The sequence below is a fragment of the Onychostoma macrolepis genome, chromosome 24, assembly GCF_012432095.1.
Source record: "Onychostoma macrolepis isolate SWU-2019 chromosome 24, ASM1243209v1, whole genome shotgun sequence".
Taxonomy (NCBI): domain Eukaryota; kingdom Metazoa; phylum Chordata; class Actinopteri; order Cypriniformes; family Cyprinidae; genus Onychostoma; species Onychostoma macrolepis.
The window spans coordinates 24,575,917-24,601,399 of record NC_081178.1 but is presented as its reverse complement, the minus strand read 5'-3'; the positions used below and the strand labels follow the sequence as shown (position 1 = coordinate 24,601,399).

The 25,483-nt window shown below is 34.9% G+C and overlaps 2 protein-coding genes across 5 annotated transcripts in view; one reads left to right on the top strand and one right to left on the bottom strand.

The window, feature by feature from the left end:
* LOC131533584 (LYR motif-containing protein 4B) overlaps positions 1-1,079 on the bottom strand; it is a 54,819-nt gene extending 53,740 nt beyond the window's left edge. Inside the window, exon 1 of the mRNA XM_058765934.1 lies at positions 923-1,079. Coding sequence (XP_058621917.1) covers positions 923-1,008 — 86 coding nt within the window. The 5' untranslated portion in view covers positions 1,009-1,079. The remainder of the gene's footprint in view (positions 1-922) is intronic.
* fars2 (phenylalanyl-tRNA synthetase 2, mitochondrial) overlaps positions 1-25,483 on the top strand; it is a 149,303-nt gene that overhangs the window by 3,126 nt on the left and 120,694 nt on the right. The window contains exons 1-2 of one of the 4 annotated variants that reach the window (XM_058765928.1): positions 2,295-2,626; positions 6,320-6,469. The exons of 1 other annotated variant lie outside the window; for it this stretch is intronic. The gene's annotated coding sequence lies outside the window, so the exon portion shown is untranslated. Of the gene's footprint in view, positions 1-1,149; positions 1,270-2,294; positions 2,627-6,319; positions 6,470-25,483 lie in introns of those variants that run through there. 2 more of the 4 variants (XM_058765927.1, XM_058765929.1) reach the window with 2 other exon arrangements.

Below are 25,483 nucleotides of genomic sequence, written 5' to 3'. Positions count from 1 at the left end.
GCAAGATGCAAGAGTCAATGAGATGAGGTCATATAAAATGAAATTGTATTTTCTTTTAATTTTGGCGTATTATAATAATAATAATAGTAACAACAACACACATATTAATATATATTTAAATATAATATATAAATATATAATAAATATATAAAACAGTAGCGATATTAGAGAAAAAAACAAATGGACAAATTTATATACATTATATATAAAATGTATAATTTGCATGAGGTAAATGTACACATTTGTTTCTTAAATTCATCATATTTGGATTAATTATGATTTTATTAATTTTTTATTAGCCTTTTATGCTCACAACGGATGCATTTATTTTAGCAAACAAAAACAAAAACCCAGTAATATTGAGATATTATTACAATTCAGTATATTGTCTCTCTCTCATCAAAATAGAAAACACACACACATATATATATATATATATATATATATATATATATATATATATATATATATATACTCAGTCTTAATGAATTTATTCTAATTATTCTAATGCTGATTTGATTTGCTGCACAAGAAACATTTCTTATTATTAGCAATATTGAAAACAGTTGAGCTGCCTCTTATTTTATTTATTTATTTAGTGGAAACAATACAAATATTTGGGGGGAAAGGAAATTAATAATTTTATTAAGCAAATATTTCAAATAAATGCTGCTCTTTTAAGCTTTCTATTTATCAGAGAATCCTAAATTAATGTGCGACGTTTCCAAAACATCATGAAGCAGTTTTCAGCTGGCTGCTTCACCAGATATATTGCAAACATCACAAATACTGAAATGAGCACGTCTGCATCTATGTATATGCCGTATTGATGCATCTACATTTCACATTATGCCACGGAGACTATTGTATAAATGACACGCGCTTGTGCCGCAGATAAATAAATGTATATTGTTGTAAATACCTATAATTGTAAGAGGGGAATTTCTTGCTCTCCTTCAGAAGCAGTCTGTAGAGTGACAATACATGCTCTCTGCTGGACGCCGCCATGATAGAAACAGAGCTGTCAGTTCAACGCAAGGACCCAATAACAGCAATGAGAGGCGCGCCTGAACACATACACTCGCTTTAGTGTTAAAATATACAAGCGAATTTGACGTTCAAGTTTAATTAATGACGTATTATATATTTAAAATATCCTAAGGTAATCCATAATACGCTCTAAATTAATATCTGCTATGAGATGCCGTGTTTATATTGATCAGGCATATCAGCAGCCCTCTCAACAACAGCACGCGCGTCCAGATAGAGGTGAGTGAAGGGTTCTTCAGTAGTTTTCATGTGTTGATTTGCACACGTTTATTCTGTATTAGTTAATTATGAAATGAGAATTAGTGTCAGGGTGATTATATGGCGGCTGTTGTTTGAAGAGGTCCGATGTCTGGTTATGATGTTAGCTAGCTGTAGCTTGATCCTTGAGTTTGATTGATCAGTCATAGATTCATCTCAATTAACTGTTGTTTATGTTGGTCAATATCCTGCCATATAACATTTCTGACTATTAAAACCAAGTTGTGATGTGCGACTTTCCACGAGGATGTGATTTAATGGGCCAGTGGCAGATTTATAGACCTCTACATTGAGCTGCTGTTTATAGTTTTTACACGAGCTAAAATGTATATTTACATGTTACACATAACACTGTTTTTGATTGCATAATTCAAATGATTAATATGTTTTGTCATATTAAGAATGTCCTGCTCTTGTGCTAGAAGTTTCGATGTGCATTTTGCGTTTACCTCATGTTTTGTGTGTAGTTTTGTTTTAGATAATGATATTTCTTATATTTTGGTTTGATTGAAACCTAGTTTTTATGGTTTAATGCAGGGGTTGCCAACTTAGGTACTTTTATGATCTAAAATAGTTGCTTAAAGTACCCCCTGAATGTCTAAATGAATATAAGTAACATTTCAGTTTGTTTTGTCATTTGCACACACACACACACACACACACACACACACACAAATAAATAAACAAATAAACAAATTTGTACAATCCTATATCAATTTTCTCCAAATCACTTGAATATATTTAGAATTAAAATATTGAATAACTATAATTAGGATTGTTTCTGCATAGAAAAATACTACATTTAGACCCCCCCCCCCCCCATTCATCTTTAAACTGTCATCAGATGTATGTACTGTAACAAAAAATGCTACAGTGAACAGATTTGACTAATAGACCAAAATAAAATAATATCACTGCCATTTTTCTGTCATCTGTATTTTGGCAAATCTCCAAATTGTCGTTTTGATCCCCACTCTACAAAAATAGTTGATTACCTAGTAATTATTCATCCATGGCTTTTAATATGTTGGCTTTCTTCATGTATTTCTTTCACTAGAAGATCTTTTTTATTTTTTTTTGGCTGGGGATCTTTAGTGAAGTTGATGACAAAATGACCCAGCTTTGATCACACCATCAGATCAGCCTATAGATCTGGCTGCAGACCTAAGAAGTTAACTGTGAGATCGAGCGTGTAGAGATCTGTACGTCTCAGAACTTCCAGTGAGGTCCGGGAGATGCTGGCTAAGCGAATCATATGCTGCTCTATCTTGTGAAGAGTGGGCGTTTGAAGATCCTTGCTCTAAAAGTGAAGTGAGAAGTAAGTCACATCTCAAATGAACGTCTCTGTGATGTGTTAAAATCGCTGCTGGATACGGCAGTTAAACTGTCAGTGACTTCTGTTACGACTGCCATCCATCAGGAAAATTAATGCTTAATTTAGCAGGACTGAACTTGTTTCTATTGTTGTAAAATGAACTGTAAAGCTCTGTTGAATTAAGACACCGATGGCCGTTGGCAGATTTATGAGTTTTTATGAGTAGTCTAGTTTTTAGTCGGTCACTTTAATGCGTAGTCTAGTAAGTCTTCAGTGGGCTCTAAACTAGTGCTGGTGACAAAATCTGACATTAGTCAGACAAATCTGACAAAGTAAGTTAATATGGCTGCTCAAACTCATTCTGGAGAGCCCTTAGAGAAACTGTATTTCTGATTGTTTGAGGATTTACAGATGAGGCAGACGGTCTGAGAGTGGCAGCGAGCTACAGTGAATACATCAGAATGTGAGCACAAACAAAATATATGAGCAAACTTAAGACTTTTGTCCTTTTTTTTTCTGTTTTTCATCTGAGCAATCAAATGGGATGGAAATGTTACAAGAAGAAGCAAATTACAGTAAAATACAGGCGTGTTTTCCACACTGTTTTCTCAGTATAATATATACTTAGGGAAAAAAATAAAATAAGGGGAAAAATGAAAAAAAAAGAATGCATTTTCATCAGCTATTAATCAGTCATCATTGTTGGAAACTGATGTAGTGCTTTATATATTTTATTTAAAATAGAAATCATTTGTAACAATATACCGCCAATATATTTTGTTTATTTAATAAATTAACTTACTTTTTATTCAGCAAGGATGTGTTAAATTGATAAAACGTTGTAGTAAATACTTATATTGTTAGAAAAGTAACAATAAATTGTTATTTTGAAAACAATGCTGTTCTTTATAACTTTTTATTCATCAAAGATTCCTGAAAAAACGAATCATAATATAAAATAAAAAAAATTATCAGCACAACTGTTTCCAACAGTGATAATAAATAAGCATATTGATAATAAATCAGAATTAATATTACATTTTTTCCCCTGTATTTTTGATCAAATAATGCAGGCTTGATGAGCATAAGACACTTATTAAAAAAAAAAAATAGTCACTGTAATAGTCATTATGTTGGTTAATATTAGAATTTCAATCAATCAATCAATATTCAATATAGCCTTATCATTGCTGGAGGCAACATAGTATTTAATGAATAATTACTTTTTAGTCTTAATTTTATTCAGTTTTTCACATCAAGCTATTACAACTATCAAAACTGCAGCTTATAGAGATGCAAAAAAAAATAAAAAATCCAAGTATCCAAGTAAAAAAAGTTTTTTTTTCCTTCCCCCTTTCTTTTTTTAAGCTACAGCCGTTGTTTGGTGAATCTTTATGGGTGAACTCAAGTCATTTCAGTAGGCATCCATGAAATTTCATGTGAAGGAGAAACTTCCTCACACAGATTTTGCAACTCTTTTAAGTTATCAAGCAGATTCACCTTCATGTTGACTAACAGAAAGCTGCCTGGTTTGAAAGTGACTTATATTTGAGCTGTGCTTCATACATCACACGGTTGACAATAGATAGTGAACCTTTTTTTTTTGTGACTGCACCGTTATGGTACTTATTGTTCTTTTTGAAGCATTTATTATGTTGTCATGTTTGTGTTTTTTGGCTCATGTGTTTATTCAGTGCTGCGCAGCAGAATACTGCCAAGGTTTAGCTTGAATTGTTATTTTCCACGACTTATTCTCTGCACATCATCATCATCCGCTTTATGAAAAACACAAGCTGCATCCTCATTTTCCATGAGAAGCGTGCTTCTCGTGATTTTTCCGTCTCTGATGCATGAAGAACGGGTCTGTCTCTGAGCTGCGGAGATCGATGCTGTGCTCATAGCACATGATCGTGGGGAGATGTAGAGCTCGGCGGGGCTGGGGGCTGAAGATGAGCTTGGATTTAAAGGGTCTCCGCATCTCAGCGCCACTTGGAGAAGGTCACAGACGTGTCCTGTTTGCAGATGGCCTTCGCTTTGAGTGGAAAGGTCACCAGCAAGTGGCAGGTCAAGGCAACAGACTGTAAAATCATGTCAGCTGATTGATCTCTCAATTTGGAGCCCAGTTATCAACAACAACAACAACAACAAAAAAAGACAAATGACAGCTAATAATGCTGGCCAAAAATTACTTATTTATATGGTTTAGGGAATGCACAATTTTTTTTCCAGTAAATGTTGATCTATTTTTAAATGCTATCCTTTTTTTTTTTTTTTTTTTTTGTGTCATAAGATGATAAACAAGCAGGAAAAAAATTGTCCAAAAACTTGCATAAACTGAAAATCTAAGGTTTAAAAATTTAGTCAAGATTGATGATGACAATTAGTTTTCTGAAAACAGCATATTTTATGAAAAAGCATAGGGATAACTGAAGAATAACAGTGCACAAATAAATATATCAAGAAACAGCAGGGGAATCCTATTATAAATGAAAATTTAAACAACGTTGAACTTAAAAACTAAACAAAACTTATGCACTCTTTAACTATTTTAATTATTTTATAATTTATTTATTTGTTTAAAATTAATAATTTTATTCAGCAAGAATGCATTAAATTGATCAAAAGTAACAGTAAATACATTTAATGCCTAAAACGTTTTTTTTTATTCAAGGGAAAAAAAAAATAAAACGTCTACAAAAAATAAAAAGCAGCAGAACTGTTTTAACTTAAGTTTTGATAATAATAAATGTTTCTTGAGCAAATCAGCATGGAATGATTTCTGAAGGATCATGTGACACTGAAGACTGGAGTAATGATGATAAAATTCAGCTTTGATCACAGAAATACATTACATTTGAACATATATTAAAATAGAAAACAGTTATTCGAGTTTATTTTGGTTACATTTTGTTAAAATAATTCACAATATTACTGTTTCTCCTGTAGTTTTTAATCACATAAATCCAGCCTTGATTTTTACCGACCCCAAACTATGTGTATATTTATACATGCATAAACTTACATTTGTCTCTAAAAAAATAAGCCTACATGAAGTTCTTTGAGAGACATGTTCAGATTTGACCCAAGTCCTGATACTGAATGTGTGCATTTATTTCTGAATTATTGCCCATGATACAGATGTTTGATTGGACGCTATGAACACATTGATGTACCTGTAAAGTTATGTCTCACACATGTGCTGTGAAATACACAGCTTAGTTTATTTATTCAGGTGAAAACCAACTTTGCAGTTAAATTATGCAGTTTCATGACTTGACAAATATGGATTTTAATCCAACTTGACAACGTCTACTGTAGCTGATCTGCGCCATGAACAAGCTGTGCTCTTCAGTTCCAATTTTTCATGTGACTTTTCCCAAGAAGGCATTAATATGGCAGTTTCATGCCATTCAGAAAAACACTGGATCCATGTGCAGTTGAATCTAAAGGCACGCTAGATGTATTTTTGAGTGTGTGTTGGTTTGTCACCTGGATAATGATCTTCAATTTTCATTTATGCTCAGGTCCGTGCACATGGTGTGCATAAAAGTAGTGTCAAAAGATTTCCTTTAGCGATCAGTGCTGTGTTGTTAGATGATTCTTGTTTTCATGTTGATGACATCCAGTTTGCATTGTAGATGCTGTGGAGATCCAGACAGCTTGTTAGTGTACTTTGTTTCTCTTTTTTTTGTCTAGAGGATGTGTCATTGTTTCCTCGCCGCGGAGTGCTGATATCATCTAGAAACACACGAGAGTTTTTCTCTTTGTTCACTGGAAAAACTCTCATTCGATCTTAATGAGAAACGCAACTTCTCAATGACAGTCTTCAGTTCTTCGGATATTTGAGTGAGTTTTTCATTAGCGCTTCATTTTCTCATTTTGATGTCTTCAAGTGTGCTGCGTGTCTTTCATGGATGTCAGAGGTTTAGTGAATTTTAGGTATACCTCTAGGTAAATGTTGGTATACCTGACAGATTTCTCTCAAATACAAATCATATCAGCCAGGTTTTAATAAGTCATGGTAAGATATTTCCATTACTTTAAAAATTAACACAGCCAATTTCAATTTAATTTTCTAATTTATATAATATTCAACACTTTAAGTAAATGGAATGTAATTTGAGTTTAAACAACTTTTACAGACAATTTGATTATGCTTAAAAGTTTAAGGCAGCAGCTGAACTGATGTTTTTAAGTAGGTTCTTTTCACAATTAAATAAAATCAGTAAAAATGAAAACAAATACATTACAGTTCATGCATAAAATAGCAATAAAGATGTCTAGAGCTAAAGAAGAAAAAGTACAGAGAAACAATTAATGCCATCATCAGGGACAAATGAGAAGAGAACCATTAATACAGGACACATACTGTCTGAAATTAAATATTGCATTTGCCTTTGAATATGATTTGATTTTTTTTTTTTTCTATTAAAACCATTTTTTTTTTTTAAATGTTTCATTTAGGTTTTCGGATGCCATTTCTTTTATATGATATTATGAAATTCATTGGGCATGATAAAATTAAATTATGAACATTGTTATGCAATTAATTGACTGCAACACACTAATTTATACACTGCGGTCTTTTTCACATTTTATTAAATGGCTGATCTGCCGCACTATTTGTCAGCTAAAGGCTTTAGTCTACAGTCGTCCTCATTGCACTAGCAATATTTTCTGTCCCGTTCGGAGTGGTTCATTTTCTCCTCTCCCTGAGGACTGCTTCTGTCTTTGCAGTGTTGGCATTAATGCTTTTTCAACCTTTTTTTTTTTTTTTTTTCAACTTTGATATTCTCTCTTCACTTGACATCTTTATAGTCTCAGAGTATTGAAGAAATTGCAATGAAAAAAATGGAAAGAAACGCTATTGAGAGATTGTGCATGCCTATACTGTAATAATATATAGCAACATATATTGATGTATTCTTAAGTATATTATGTATAAACTGATAATAATGTGCTCTAAAACAGGGGTACTATATAACTAAAACTGAATCTAAAGTTTACCATAAACAAACATTTAAAGAGAATCCAGCGGATGACATAGGTGCAGCTTAAACTCTGGACAAAACATGCTAGTCTCGCAAGAACCAGGTTTTGTTTACAGCAAAGGAAAACCAGTCTCCTGTAGGGCTGTCAAAAAAAAAAAAAAAGAATTTCAAATATTCGTCAAATTTAAAATAAAAATCCACATTCGAATGCAAAAACGTTGCGGTGCTATTACGTTGTTCATTCAAAATATTGTGGAAAAATAGAAAATCAATGCAGAGAACTGTTGTTTATAGTGAAACTGAAACCAAGCCGTTCACACAAAACGCACATTTATCGCATCTTCTATAGAGACATCTAGAAAGCATGTAAAATTAACGTAAGTTCAACTTTTAAAAAACATGTCTCAAGACTTCATGGCGGTTGTCTCATCACACTGCATCTCATGTTTTTAAATGAAGAAAGTACTCTTTGCATTTGTTTGCGGTCCTTTGTATTAAACTATAGATGCATGCATGATGTTGTTTTGTTTCTAATTGTTTAAGTAACTTTATTAGTTATATATGGTTTAATAAACATTATGCACTTTTTTTCAAAGATAGTTGTGTTATTTTATTCCTTTGAAGAAACATACATAAGTAATATTTTGCTCGATGCGCCCTCTTGTGGCCTCAGGAGAGAAGCCAAAAGCTTTTTTCCCCCCTAAGTGACATTATGCCTTTTAAATTCGAATTAAATTTTTAAGTTTGAAGTTTTTCAGTCATTTTGACAACCCTAGTCTCCTCTTGGCTTATATCAAAATCTTCCGGCATTTTTCTTTGCAAATCTTCGTTTTGTACTTCTAATTCGTGACCGGCGTTTTGTTTTACTCTCTGTGCTTCTCACCGGAGCTTACGCTAAAGCCACTTTACTGACGAGATGCGCGTGACAATCGCATTCGATTAATTGCACAGCCCTAGTAAACATGCATACAACAGTTAGCGGAAGCTAGAAATTGCATAAAAAGTTTTAAAAATGGATGTTTTTCTTACACAAATGCATCACTTCGCTTCAGAAGGCCTTTATTAACCCCCCGGAGCCGTGTGGGGCACTTTTTATGATGGATAGACGCCCTTTTTTGGGCTTCAAAATCTCAACCCCCATTCACTGAAAGAAGAAAGTCATTTATACCTCCTTTTTTTCCCTTTTGATTGGCTTGATGGTGAGTAAATCATGGGGTAATTTGCATTTTTTGGGCAAACTATCTCTTTAAAACAGAAAATATAAAAATTATTGATTGAAGGTATTAATAAAAACTGTAATAAAAATACAAATTAAAAATGTGTTTTTCATCTAGAGGATCAATTACAAACTGACTCTCAAAATAAATAAGTGTTGGCTAAATTAACATAAGATTTATATTTAGGTAATAAACATTGTAAATTATCCAATTACAATGTCTTAATGCAGGCTGTGCCATTAATATTTTTTTGTGTGATGACTCAAACAAATCAATACTTTAAACCAATTCATTAAAACAGACTGACTGCTGATTTGTGGAAATAAATAATACGTCAAGCCTTAGAGACACTACTAAACTAGTTTAATTTTGGTCGAGTTAAGACACTCATGTTAAGCTTGAAACTACTGGCACATGCTTTGAGCAAAATGACCTTTCTTCTGTGAAACAAAGTGGTTCTTGTTTCGTCCTCCTACATTCTTTCATTAGTATAATGTTTGAATATGTGAATCATACAACCTTGTTGGCTATTCTTTTAATTATTCTGCTTTTTTGCCAGACATTCTTTTCAGCTTTCAGGCATCTCCAGTACCAAAGTGCAAACAGTTTAGAGCAACTTTAGGCAGGGTGCTGTCAAGCCAGCATGAGCGTTAGTCTCCAGCATTGTCTGATGCAGGAATTTCCCCATCATGCAGTGCTCACAGCTGAGAACTGGAGCTTGCATGGGAGTCTTCACTCTTGCAGATCCTGCTGCGTTTGCACTGCATTGACTCACCACCCACTCGCTCCTGAACCCAGAAAGCACTCGAGTGCCAATGATTACTCAGCCTACATCCATCAGCAGCCCACCGGCCGGCTATGACGGTGCTGCACAGAGCGGCCGTGCGCTCTGATCTCCTGAAGGCCACCGGCTGGACAGAGGTCGAGTCGGCTGCTGTCGACAGTCGTGTCTCGAGCTCGTGTGTGATTAAGTGGGTGAAGAAGAGCAGGCCTGTTTCTTGTCCACTTCAGTGAAGCAGTCAGACTTAAGTGGCTGTCATTGATTTCCAATGGGATGTTAGTTAGGAGTGTGTGTGATTTGTCCTGTGGTTGGTCGGGAAGATTACGGCGATCTTCGGGAATCCAGGAGGGGAATGACTTGGGCTTCATTTACACCTGGTGTTAGCATCGGTTTTGGGATCAAATCACTCAGACCTCATTCTGAGGTTGAATGAATGTGATAACACTGCACTTGTAGAGCAAATGCAACAACATCAAAGACTCCCTGCTCAACCCAGTCAGCCTTTGCACTATTACAAGGGGTTTACTCTTTGCTGGTTGTTCATGGATATATACGAATATGAAAAATGCATTTTAGAAAAGATCTAAGTGCACAAGAGCAGAATTGATGGGTCAATTACGTATAAAAGTTCCCAAGATAAAGAAAAGGGAAAAAATCTGGTTGCACTGTATTTTGGTATCATTGTTACAATGTAATTACACAAGTACTAATATAATTAACTGCATGTACTTACAGGTTAAGGTTTAGTTCAGGGTCAAGGATGGCACTTATTTATTTACTTTTTAATGTGATTATGCATAATTTACTGTTATGCATAATCTTACTACTTAGTAGGTAGATGTATCTTGTATTATTTTATTTTTTTAAATTAAGTTTTCATTTTTATTTATTTATTTTATTTTTATTTTTTATTTTTTTAATGTTATTTCAGTCCTTAAACTTAAACTGAGAAATGTTGCCGTGGCAAATAGCTGAAATAAAATAAGTTGAAGTATTTTTACAATAAAGTATTTTGAACTATAACCACATAACTTTAATTTGACAGACAAACGATTTTATACATTTTACCTTTTAATAATAACAATATTTCTATTTCTGGTTTTATTTATTTATTTACATACATTTTCTTCATTTTAATATCAAGACAGTTGTACCACCCTGACACTTTTTATGCCCCTAAAACCTATTAAAGTGATTCTTAATTCTGAAAAAAAAAAAAAAAAACATGCTCATGATGTTTATGCACCTCATCGTATGCATTAATTAACGTATTTTTAAATCAATTGATAGATCCGGACGGCATTAGCATCATGTGGTTGACCCTGAATATCAACATGCATTGACAGATGAGATGAAGTAACACACTGATGTAGTAAGTCATTCACGTAGTGATGATTTCCCCGAAATCCGATCGTAAGTGGTCACAGGAGATGCGTTTGAGACACGTTACTTCCATAAGTCAATGGCGATCTGTCTCAGCTGACGGTTTGCGAACAGACGCTTGCGCGGGTTTGAGCACTGATCTGTGTCTCCAGAGCAGAACCTGGAAAAATTCAAAGCGGGTAGAGACTGTGACTGGCTTCTCGCTAAACCAGTTTTCCAGCTCGCTCTTCTGTTGCTTCCAGACCGACCGTGTGACATTTTGTCATAGCGTGTTGAACATTTCATTGATTTCATTGTGGTGTTGATATTCACTATGCCACGCTGCATTTCAGCTGACGAGCCTCGAGGGACTCATGCCAGAGCTGAGAAATGCTGTGGCTTCTAGAGTTTCGTTTATGCTAAGACCTGCTAAGATGCTAAGTCTTGCTTTTGCCAGGAGCATGACACGGGTCTGCTTTCAAACCTTGGTAGAGGAGAAACAGTAAATTGGCATTAGGAATACTAATAAGGTGACTCCAGTCTGCAGATTGATGGATGCATTGAAACACGTACTTGCTGAAGGCGAAATAGGGTTCAAAACAGAGGTTTGTTTGCTCTGACAACAACTGAATTACTTTTTTGCTAAAATCTGACATTTTTCGTGGATAGGGTTTAATTCTTATCACTTTTATGATTCATCTTTTGTGTGTGTGTGGAACTGGAGGGACAATCAAATAGGAGAATACTTATTTTCATAATATGTCTCATGTTAACATTTTATGTTTCTGTTTGAAAATGAATATAGGCATCAAAGAATTATAATGTACAATATGCATAATATATATTAATTTTAGGTATTAATATTAATAGATAATAATTTAGATATAACATCATATATGTATACATGCATACATCATACATACATACATACATACATACATACATATATATATATATATATATATATATATATATATATATATATATATATATATATATATATATATATATATATATATATATATATATATAACATGTATATGTCTGCCAAAATTTGGTTATTTAATTAATATTTTAATTAAAAATCATTTTAAAGTTTTGTGTCTATTTGTCAATGTTTTGTGGACACATGAATGTATTTAGATTTGTGTAGTAAAAATTATATTTTTTACTCTGAAATAATAACATACAATTAGATCTGGTCCCTAGAAGGCCCCAAGTGCATGTTGTTGGAGTTGTTTTTCAGTATTTCTATGAATTAGATTTCAGACATCTTTGTTTTTCATTAAAAACTATAGAGTAATATGAGTGAAATAATTTATTTTGCACACATAGTGTTGATATTATGACATATTTTCATTTAAAAGATGGGCAATTAAATATGTAAATATTCATGTGGATGTGAAATATGGATGTATGCTAAACTGTCATTTTTAAATATAGTTAATTTAGTATTTTACATGTGTGTGTGTTTATTAGATCAAGAACTAGAGCGGTATAGTGAAAATAAAGGCTCAGGGCATTAAACAATGCTTACTACAGACTCCTTGCCAGCATCATGTTCTCTGCATTGAAACTGGCAGCAGCTTGATCAGTTTATTCAAGCGTTTTCAATCAGCTGAACTGCTGTTGCTCCCACAGCAGAGGAAAGCATGCTTAGAAACCTACACTGACCATTACAGACTGGTCAGATAGGTCAGGTTTCTACTTGGAAACTGTTTTCCAACTGTGTTGTTACTGAAATCGCTGTTGCTGTCGGAGCCATGACCTAGCGATTAGTGTGCATGCTTTAATAAACCGAGCTGTGCTGCTTAGGCTTCTTGTTTCAGCCCAATCTTCCTCTGAAGAGGTTTTTAGCTGAGCAATCGTCCTGTGTGATTGGTAGTATCTGTAACAGTGTATTTCACAGCGTCCTGTCAGAGTCCACGAGCTGCTCGGCTTGTTCGTTGAGAAATGTTGTTATTAGTCTGGCTTCAGTCTTTTAGCACAAATTAAACTAGTCTATCTTCACTCTCGGCCTTCCGGCGGTGCATCAGTCAGACAAGGAGCTTCTGCATTTAAAACCATTACCGCCATCAACATGTAATAGAGGCAATGGATGATCGGCTTGAAGGAACCTGGCAGTTTTTCTTCATGAAGGCCTCGCGGCATTTGTCAAAGAAGATGAACATGCGTTCAGCTCATCTCCACTAACATACAGTGGGAAAAATGACTGAATTCATAAATGTAACATTATTCAGCAAGTCAGCATAAATAGAAGTGTGTTTGCAGTGTATACTCTTAAGAACGTTTTCTTAAAATGCACCAAAATTCAGGGTTGTTTTTTGTTGTTGTTGTTTGTTAAATTACTAATAGGTGTTTTAAGCGGGTACAGTTCTCAGGGGGAATTTCTCAGTTTTTAAACAAATTATTATTAATATATTAAAATAAATAAATGCATAAATATTTTCCCCCATCAATAACTGCTGTTTTTAAATGAAGAGCGTACAGTTTTTGATACTGTCACAAAATGAATCATGGTTAGTTAATGTAATAGCAGGGTTGGCTAATGTTTTGATGATTAAATTACTAATAATTGTTTAACTTGCTAATGTATGTTTTAATTGGGTACAACTCCCCTAAATTGGTCGGTCAATCAATCAATCAATACATACATATGTCAATTGGAAAATAAATAATAACACATCTAAAAGTCTCAACAATTAATAATATATCAAAATGAGCAAATATAATATTATAACATACTAATACAAAAAGAACATTAAATATTAAAATAAAAGTAATAAACAAGAAATAATCATGGTTAATTTAATGTCAGGGTTGGTTTTTTATTTTATTTATTTATTTATTTATTTACTTACTCATTTGGTTAATAAAAATACTAATAGGTGTTTAACTAACACCTCTTATTTGTTGAATTTAAGAAAATGTGAATTGGGGCAAACAAACAACAAAACAACTAAGGCTCAAGATGACTAAAAAGTATTTAAATTGAAAAATTATGATTATTATTATTATTATTAAAATAAGCAAATATATTTTATTAATATATTCATATTAAAATAATAAGTATTAAAACAAGTGAACATTTTTTCGCAAAACATTTACGAAACCACTGACCTAAGGCATTAACCACCAAAAAATACTAGGTACAAATACTATGTATTAATACTAAATACAAAATACTTTCAGTGCAGCGATCTATAGCATTTTTACATTTGGTGGTCTAACACCTCTAAACCCAGACCTGAATACATAATGTTGGAGTTTGTGTGTTTAGAGTTGTTCCCGAGAGGTTAATTGTGTAGCCTGGAGCTTTAATCACTTTTTTGTTGGTTTAGCAAGGAGTTAGTAAATGCGTTACCCTGTGCTGCCTTGATAATGTCCTACTGTTGGAGTTGTAGCATTTGTTTAGCTGTCATTGAGACAAATTATCTGCTGTGATAATTGTTTGAAATTGTCTGAGATGTAAAATCATATGAGAGTGTGTAAAGCTTGCTTAGAACAACTAAAGAACAAAGCCATAGTCCCTCTCCACATACTAATTTCTTAGTTAGCTTATTAATGTACGGATTTACCTCAGGCGTCTTCAAGCTGAAGTGTCTAATTTCTTTGATTTTGTCGTCTCTGTATATTAAACTGAGAAAGAATTTTAATAAGCAAGTCGTTCGTGGGTTGTTTTAACAGAAAAGTGAAGATTGTGTGTCTTTGTAGTGCTTTCAAAACATTAGCCTACTGTTTGTTTGATTATCCTGACCAGCCCAGCAACAGCAGACCAATCATGAGTTTGGGGCGGGGCTCTTTGTTTGATTGACCAATTACAGATGAGGAGAGTGTTTGGGGAAACCGGTTTGAAAACAATCACTTTTAATTGCTAAAAATACATCTAGCCTCTGTAGGTCATCCCTGTTCTACACTATTTTTTCAAAATAATTTCATTTTAGGGAGGAAAAAAAAAAAAAGTATCGTTTGAACCAAATCAAGATGAACCAAGGCAAGCATTTGTAGTTAAAGTAGATCTTATTTTTATTTTTTTTTTCTCTGAAAATGACTGATCCTTTGACTAGAGAAGACCCTTGTTTTTCAACTCTGGTTGTGTGGATTACCTTGAAGCTGCTTAAATATGGATTTGGACCGTTCAAATGACCAACATTGAGCCCTTGCATTAGATGGAGAAAACTCGTTAGTTGGCTATTTTCACAGAAAAGTGAAAACAGTGCGTCTTTTATAGTGCTTTCATAACATTACTGTTGGTTTGATTATCCCGGCCAACCCAACACAGCAACAGCACAACCAATCATGTGAGTTTGGGGCGGGGCTCTTTGTTTGACTGACCAATTACAGATAGGGGGAGTGTTTGAGGAAACCTGGTTGAAAACAATCACTTTTAATTGCTAAAAAAAGACTAGAGGTACATTATGATGTTAAATTCTACAAAAATTGTGATTTTAAAAGTCTTCTAGCCTCCCAGTTCTATGTCAAAATAAGTTAATTTTAGAAAAAAAAAAATGAGAGAAAAAAAAGACAATCGTAAAAAGTACATCGTATATATAGAGAAGACCCTTGTTTTTCGACTGGGGTCGTGTGGATTACTTTGAAGCTGCCTAAATATGGATTTTTGGCCATTAAAATGGTCTACGTTGAGCCCTTGCATTAGATGGAGAAAAATCCTGGAATCTTTTCTTTAATTTCTCTTCAGCTCAAGAAAGTAAGTCATTCATCTTGGATAGCCTGGTTGAGTAACAATTCAAGAAAGCTGTTCCTTCAACGGGTTTGAGAAAAAGAAAGAAAAAAAATCAAGCATGTTATGCCCTGATCAGATTCAATCTCTCTATAAATAAATCACGTCTCCTATCTACCGTCTTTGTCTTTAAACTTGGCAAATATGGCAAAAATAAAATTAAAGGAAGTTGTTATTGCCAGCCATACCACACATCACCTGGTGAGAAACGTGCTAATAAATTGAGTGTATGTTATCGCAGTGGTCCGACTGTGGAGAGCGCTCCTCTCAGACTTATAGAGGCTTGTTGCTCTGCAGGACGCTCCCATCTGCTCCATATAGCTCTTCCTGGCCCTGCTGGGTCTCCTGCCTCAGCCTGTGCCCATGAATAGTGCCCAACACAGACACCTCAGCGCCAGCTTGCCTTGTGATGTAACATGGGATGCGTCCCCTGCCAGCTCGCCATTCACTTCCTCTTACAATCGGTTCACACATGGTGCGTTTCATTGCTCCAGTCACTGAGTGACATTTAGACGCTCGGCCTCTGTGGGCCAGCAAACTGCTTGAAACGGCTTGATTTCAAGTGATTATTATTTATACACTCACACTTTGAATAGGTCACATAAGAAAGATTTTATTTCTGAAACATTTCGCCGGGTGTTTGTTTTTATAAGGTGACAGAATGTGGGCAGCAGCTTTGAGAAAAGAAAAAAAAAGTGTGTGAAAATGACTAAACGCTTTTTCCTTTGCATGAATCATTGTTTGATCTCTTGATTTATAGGCTGATCAGCTGGATGAAACCCAGTTAGAGCTTAATCATCAATCTTTGACAATAATATAATTTTACCTTAGCCTTAATGGCTGCAAAAACACAACTGTATTCGGTATTTAATGTTAATACTGGAAAGACCCTGTAAGGATTATGATTTAAAAAACTGCAGCATAGACAACTATAAAATAAAAAATAAAAAAATAAAAAAACTGGTTGAACTTTCTCAGCACAAGGATATTTTTCCACCTTTTTCATACTTCAAGGCAGTGTCGTTTTTAGAATCATTGATATACCGTTATAGTTTTTGTTCATATTTTGAATTAATTTTATTTTTAAATTTCTATTTTCAATAATAACTTGCTTTGCATCAACTTCAATTCTTGGTTGACATCACACACAGGCTTGCTTGTAAACAATAAATGGTCAAAATTAAAATACTGTAATCTTTAAATACATTTTAAAAAATAACTTTTTTAATTAAAATCAACCATATTAAATGATATGAGTGAATTTAAAACAATATTAAAATGTTTTAGAATACAGTATGGAAAATGTATACTCGTACTAAAGATTATAATTTACAGTGTTATTAAATTTTAGTGTTTTAAATTATTATGTGAGCATTGGAATCTAATTGTAAAAAGAAGAGGAAATGAGTTTGGGCATTTTCAATGTCAATTATCAGCCAATATCAATAAATCATCATTGGGATACATCAAAATGCTCTGGAGGGTGAACTTGATGTCTTTAAAAATGGAGGCCAGTGTTTTTAGTCTTACAAAATCTACTGTAAACACATTCAGGTCTGAATCCACTGTTATATTGAAAATATTTCACCATCCAATCAGTTCCTATGAATGAACTCCAACAAACAAGTCCTGTTCTTCATATTTCACTGGTTCACACACCCTCTTTCACCTTGAAACACGTCATATAATGGAAGTAAATTGGCTTGTGAATGCTGTTTCATGTCAAATTTATAAGTCTGCTGCTTCAAAGTATCACAGACAAGGTCATTCAGTATAAAAACATATCCGAAGTCTGTTCTTTTACAGATTTGTAGCTTAAACAGATTGTATTTGGCTATTTTGTGTTTAATCTAAATGGATTCAAACTTGAAGAGATTCTTACGACAATTCAAAAACAAGAGTAAATGAAGGTGAGTGAGAGTTTGAATTTGAATTGATCGAGGCTGGAGAGAAGCCAGACTGAATAAATTAACCAAAACAAGGTCTTCATCATTATAGACTGAGGCTGGTCTCCTAAATAAACAGGGTCACTTGCAGGACCTGTAGATGCAGTGTGCATGCTGAATGTGGAGGACATTATGAACCGAGATGGATTATCAGGAGGGCAATGTCATTGTGTATTAGACTTTGGATGTTGCAGGCTGAACAAAACTGAGGAGGTGCTGAAGAGGGACTTGATGATGGATGTGTAGGCAGGCTGTGCCCAAATGATGAGGGATCCATGTCTCAAGATGATGCCACTCTAAAAGCCGGGCTCCAGGCCAAGCCACAAGGGATGGGCTATTGGGGGCGTCTTATCCGTAGTGCATGGGGCTGTTGGTAGTCCCAGCGGCCACTGTCTGCTGACTGCACATCATCTAGACAGTCTTTGGGCAAGCTGGGGCTTTTCAGGCTCTGAGAAAGTCAGGTCAAGTTTGTATCAGGTTGGCATCCCTCTCAAGGGTTCTCAGCTGAAAGCAGTGTGCTTAACTCAATATTACATAAAGATGGATGCTGCCAACAGAAATTAAGAAACTATAGCTTGGTTCCAAAAACCTGAGCTACTGATTCCTACCTACATAGGAAGCGTCACAATAGAAATAGAGCCTCATACAGTACGGGGCTGTTTTGGAGTGCTCTAAATAAGCTCTACATCTCTAACAATGAGATACGCCGACAAGCATAGAAAGAGCATAAATATCCACATTCATGTGAAACACACTTGGAATGTTGTTAGTTAACCATGTTAACAATGTGATAAGCTTGAAAAACACTCTCCAATCACTCTTCTTGTGAATCGCACAGTGGAAACTTGATTGAATTTGTCGTTATATAATTTGTTGTTAGCATGTTGCTAACAACGTGATAATCTAATAAGCATAAAAATGCCTCAGATAGTCCTGTTAACGTTAATCGCACTGGGAACCTGACTCGGTATTGATTTCAATAGAATTTTGCATTAGCATATTGCTAAGCTTACAACATGATACTCCAAAAAGCATAGAAACAACACGTATAGATTTTTCACGTGAATTGCACCTGAAACCTGACTCACTGTTGATTTTGAAAGAGTTTGAAGTTAGCATGATGCTAAGTTAACAATGTGATATGTTCATAAGCTCAAAAACAACAAAAATGTCCCTTTTCACGTGAATCTCACCGGAAATTCGATATGTCATTGATTGCAACAAAATTCTTCGTTAGCATATGGCTAATAACATGATACTCCAGTAAGCATAAAAATACCTTAAATAGCCATGTTTACGTGAATCGCAATGGAAACCTGACTCTGCATCTGTTTCAATAGAATTTGGCATTAGCATGTTGCTAAGCTAATAACATGACACTCCAAAAAGCGTAGAAATAAAACAAATACTGTAGTTGTCTGCACATGAATCGCACTTTTAGCCTGACTTACTATTGATTTCAAAAGAATTTGTAGTTAGCATTTTGCTAAGTTAACAACGTGATGCTCTAATAAGCTTAAAAACAAAACAAATATCCCTCTTTTTGTGAATTGTGCTGGAAACTTTATTTACTGTTAGTTGCAATAAAATCCATTGTTAGCATATTCCAGTATGCATAAAAAATACCTCAAATAGCCCTGTTTACATGAATCACACTGGAAACCTAACTCCGCATCGATTTCAATATTTGCAATAACATATTGCTAACAACATGATACTCGAGCAAGTATAAAAAATTCACCTGTGTGAATCATTTGACATTAGCATTTTTTGCAAAGCTAACTAAATGTTACTCTAATAAGCATAAAACTAACCCAAATCTTGCAATGTAATACTTGAACAAGCATAGAAATGCACATAGTGTATTGCACAGGAAACTCGATTTACTATTGATTGCAATAGAATGTGACGTTAGCATGTTGATAAACTAACAATGATACTCTAAGCATAAAAATACACCTACAACATCTTAAAATGCTGCGTAGGTAGGCATCTCACTAGGTTTTGGACCAGAGTTTATATGTCAGATGCAATTTATGAGCTCAGAATTTTATGTATATATTCTGTTTATAAATAATGAATTTATTTTCACATTTAGAGAGAGTGTTCATTTTCTTTCTCCTCAGCCGCCACATTCTCCAATCACACGCTTCGGTGAGCACATACCTGTTTGCTGCCAGCGTGACCCCACCCACACACTTCCCTAACCGCACACCGAGCTCCCCAACTCCCATGCACTTCTATTTTTATGGGGCTTCACCATTCAAGACAGTTTCCTTTCGGAAGGCAGCCAGCGAGGGCCGATCCTTTAAAGCAGAAGTTTACTTTAACTTCGGTTGTTTATTTTATGTCTTAAAACACCTGTGGAATCTGTAATGGGCACATTTTAGGTTTTACGTCCCTCTCGTCTCGGCTGTGTTGACTTTGAATTCGCTCTTGAAATGTGGAGAAAACCTTTTCCGAGCCCTCAGGACTGTTACACCACCGTTTCTTTGATCTTCATTCAAGGAGAGATGACTGAGAAAGCATCTCAGCGGAATCCCGATAAAGACGGTCCTTTTGACTGTTTCTCAAATGAGCTCCAGACAAGCGACAGAAAGAGATATAAAGGGAGGAAGGCATTCCCCAGAAGCCGCCTTCTAAATTCAGCCGTGTGCCTCGAGAGACAGCGAGTGGTTTAATGTACTGTGTCAACACTGTGTTGCAAGCTCAGGGATTCCAGTTCAGTTCCCTCCAAACCTGTTGCTTCAGTGTGAAACCTATTCTGTTTCTATCCCTGATTGTTTTAAAAAAAAAAAACACAACATGTTGTCACCTTGACTTACCATGCAAGACCATCTCGAAAAACACTCCCAGGAATGGGTCAAAGTCAAGCTGCAAGTGTAAAGTGTCTAGTAATCGGACTAGTGCATTCGGAGCTGTCACGGATGTCATTTCAGCGTTATTCCATCTGATGTGACAGTTCATAATGTAGAGTGCACAAACAGGACGAACGGAATGCATCTGGGGAAGTGACGGGCTCTGAAGACAAGAGGGTTGGTTGGGGACGACACACACACAGGGGACAGATGAATGGAGTTTGCAGGCTGAGATGGTCTGGAGACGGCAGCTGCCACACATTTCCTGGCTGCTCATAAAAGTTTACCTTGTTTGCACTTTTGCCGGCAACTACTCAAGGCTCTGACAGCCGTGTGGCACGGTGGTCCTGAAATGCGCTTTTATTGCATTTATATCCCTGTCAGAGCTGCTTTAGGAGCGTGCTGTATGTCATAAGTTTTCTCTGTATTACAAAAGTGAAATGAAACGCTTTGAGTCTGGCTTCACGGTGCTTTTAAAAATGATGTTTGTAATTTTGATGTTAAATACTGAGATTAATAGACATAGACAGCTATAAGTAAGCCATTTGTAGGTTGATTTCCCCTAAAGTGACAACGCTGTGGCGGTTTCAAAACATTTTTGTTTGTTTATTTTCAAAATCCTGTCAGTATGACACAGCAACAGCTTAGCCAATGGTGTGAGTTTGGGGCGGGGCTTTTTGTTTTTAACCAGTAGTAGGGAGTCTTTAGGAAAACTTTTTGAAAACAGTCATTATTGCAGTTAATGAGACTAGTGGTGCAGAAATATTTCTACTTTAAAGAGCTAGTTCACTCAAAATTCACCTTCAAATTTAGTTTATAGCACTTGCCACAATACATATTGTTTCAAAGCGGCTTCACAGAGAGAGAGAGAAAAAAAAGGTTACACTTTATTTCGATAGTCCACTTTAGACATTCTACTAACTATAAGTAACTTTGTAACTACATGTTAACTACATGTCAACTAATTCTCATTCATTTGCAACTGCATGTCTACTAACTCTCAGTAGGGTAGGTTTAGGGTTAGTAGAATAAGTTGACATCTTAAGCAGACAGTCTACAAATAGTCTAATGACTGCTAGTTGACATGTAGTTGCAAAGTTACTTACTGTTAGTAGAATGTCTAAAGTGGACTATCGAAATAAAGTGTTACCAAAAAAAAATAAATAAATAAAACTTGTTTCTGGTAGGTAGGCAGAGTAGAGATTAGACAATTGAAGTCATGCATGCATGAACTAGCTTTTCTGCATCAGAAACAAATAACATGTTCTATCACTTAAAAAAAAAAAAGGTTTCAAAGAAGAACGCTGTTTTTCTTGGGAAATATTACTGTCTAATATAAGACCCTGATAGGTAAAGTAACAGTACTTCTAAATGCAGATTATATTCCAAGAGTTAATGTGTACAGGATTTTGGTCCAGTGAATAATATCTCTTTTTTCAGAATTTAATAGAAGAAAATGAATGTGCTTTAATGTCTTTAACTTGGATAATTCAGACATTTCATCTAGTCTGAAAGAAAAATGAAAATTCTGTCATCATTTACTTACCCTCATGTTGTTCAAAACCTATGAGAACAACTATGAAGATTTTAATATTCTCTCATTATTTTTGTCTCTATTGAAAGTCTATCAACATTTACAAGCTTCAAAACGTACATAAGCACATTGTAAAGGTAGCCTTCAGAAAAGAAACACTTTATTTGATGAAGAGATTCAATTTAGTTTTTTTTATTGCTTTTTATGTAAATATTGATCAATGCACATATATGGAACACATCAAATATGGTCAACGGAAGCTCAAATGTGCATGCTTAGCATTTAAGAATCACATGTTTCTTCTTGTGCATCAAACATGCACGTTTAAACTTCTATTCTCTATGTTTGAATGGAAAATGAGAGGGTTCGTGAGACACAATTTTATACAGTATACTGGTACTAAAAAATCTGCTGTAACATACTAATGATAAATCTATGTAATTTTATGTAAATATACTGTATATAAATAAATCCATTTAATTGAAAATGCCTTTTAAACATTTTCATTTTCATGCAAGCCACAAAATCTGTGCTGTTTTCTAACTTTTTTCACATTTGTTGAATTGCAAAACGAGTGGGACAAATGGCCAGCATATAGTTTCCAAGCAAATGAGAGAAGGACACAAAGTCACGAGGAAATGGGACATTCTAATGCGGGGGCGGCCGAATGTTGGCTGAGGTGAGAGGGACACCAGTTAGTGCGTGGGTGCGGATGGCACTATCCCGCGTTGCCGTGGGAACAGTGTGTCAGCCAAGATGCGTGATTCCTATGCCTGGCCTGGCCTGAGGGCTGCCCTCTCTCAGAGCCCAGCACGGCCTCTTAGCAGGCGCTCATTGAGCTCTGCGGCCCTCGGTTTCCTGTTGCAGGGCATGGCTCCACCGTAGGCGTGTGTAACCGCAGAGCTGATGAAGCATAAGGTGGGGGCGGGACGGCTTGTTTCATTCCCCCCTTCGGCCATTTAACCCCTCAACTGAAACGCCATCTGAGGTGTGAAAGCCATGACACGGTCTGGAGATGCCAACAACGTAGAGAACCTCCTCTGTGACTCCTTCCAAACACACAGAGCGGAAATGTCAAGGTGTGGAAGTAATGCATGACCTCACATAGCAAGAGTTGTATGATAAATATACTCAGTGTTGGATAGATTACGTACAGATTGTAGTCCGTTACTAATTCCTGATGAAATGACAAAAATTGTAGTTAGTAACGTAATCCGTTACGTTACACATTTTAGGTAATATAATCTGACTACTTTTTGATTACTTTTGACCAAACTCGTTTATCACATTGATTGAAATCAGATAATCTTGTACCATATTGATATAAAAGTACAAAGAGAAAGAAAATATATTTTATTTGTTGTTATTAATGAAACAAAGTGCATTAAACATTACGTTATGTCAAGTTTCCAAAACTGGGGTTTGTGAAGGAACTGCAGGGGGGTTGTGCAATTAAAAAGTTAATAATTAGATCATAAAAATTCAAATAAATGTGACCCTGGACCACAAAACCAGTCATAAGGGTCATACAAAATAAATGCATCACCTGACAGCTGAATAAATAAGCTTTCCATTGATGTATGGTTTGTTAGGATATGACAATATTTGGATACAACTATTTGAAAATCTGGAATCTGAGGGTGCAAAAAAATGAAAATATTGAGAAAATCACCTTTAAAGTTGTCCAAATGAAGTTCTTAGCAATGCATATTACTAATCAAAAATTAAGTTTTGATATATTTAACGTAGGAAATTTACAAAATATGATTTTTGGCATAAAAGAAAAATGTATAATTTTGACCCATACGATGTATTGTTGGCTATTGCTACAAATATACCTGTGCTACTTATGACTGGTTTTGTGGTCCAGGGTCACAAATCATTTTAAAATACCAACAGTCCAAATAAAACGCTTACTAAAAAAGATTAAATATTTGATTTGTTTACCTGCATGTCATGCGAAATTTCCTGCTGAAATGAAATAAATTTCTATTTACACATATTTATAGATTTATTTAAATGGCAACTTCTTGATTGTGTAATCCTATTATAACACTGTTTTTTAATACAGTCTACAAATGAACACTTTAGAGCATCTCACACTGATTTGACAAAGTTTGCAGGGCTTGTCATATTAATGTTTATTAAATGCTCAAAGACTTGTTTAAATTATATACGTTCATAATTTTCTGTTACTAATAAGAAAATAATGAAGCTAGAGGATGGCATCATCGTGTGCTCAGGTGCTGGTATTCTCAACAATATAAGTCATTTAAAAATGCAACAGAAATTATTTTAAAATGCCAAATATCATCCAGTATCGTTTGGCCACTAGTGTTGCATGTTTTTAGCACATTCCTACGTAGCTTCTAGGATGTTAAAAAGTTGTTTCTAGGCTGCTGAATGTTATTCAGTGTAAGGCTTTTCAGGTGATTTTTTTTTTAATTGTTCATCAGCCAAAAATCATTAATTGAAACAAATTTGAACTCTTAAGTCACTTTCTCTTGGCTTACTGTTGCTGAGAACTAAGTAAGAAGTAATTTTACTATTTATGAAGTTTTGGTGTGCCAACTTTTTCCTTTTGTGATTTGGTTTTTGTGGTTGAACACCATCATTGTGTTTCATCTTGTGTAGTTTTTGCAAAACATTTCACAACAAAGTTTAAGTAATCTTGTGGATTTCGCCGTGCTCGCCAACAGAAAGCTGCTTATAGTGGGTCTTGAAAGCTTGTTTCGACCTCAATATAAACAATAAAACAGCTAATTGTGAAATACAGTTTAAAATAAGAAAGTTGCATTGTGACAGATTACTAGGACAAATTGTATAAGTCACATTGTGAGAGATACATTTGCAATTGAGAGAAATGAAGTTTGTTTCTCCCGTTTCATTTGCTTGTTCGCAAGAAATAAACTCTCAATTGCGATATGCAACATCACAAAATGCTTTATTCGGGTTTTTTTTTTACTCTGAGGTGGAAATGAGCTTCTGTGGTCTTGATTTCTTGAATTTCAATGGATTTTACTGAAGAAACATTGAATAAAAGCAAGGATGTCAGTCAGATCTGCTGACCTCTTTCTTTTGACGCTGCCGTTTCATCACTCCCTCTATCTGTGATTTTATTTATATTTAAAGTTTCCCTTTGCCATCTCAAAACCATCTGTGATGCATTTGTGGTCGCTGATGTTTTGCTCACACTTCAGTTTCAAGTGCTTGACATGTTGACGAGCCATGTTGTCTCATATTGAAATTCGCTCATACTTTGCAATACAGTTTTTTTTTTCTTTATTTTATTTTTTTTTCTTTCTACACAACAGTGTCCTTTGTTCCTCTGATGTATAGGTCATTTAATCCGGTTTCATGTTCGATCATGGTCCAGCAGAAATGCAGTGGAGAATTCCCACTCGTCATGAATAACGTATGCTGTCTATAT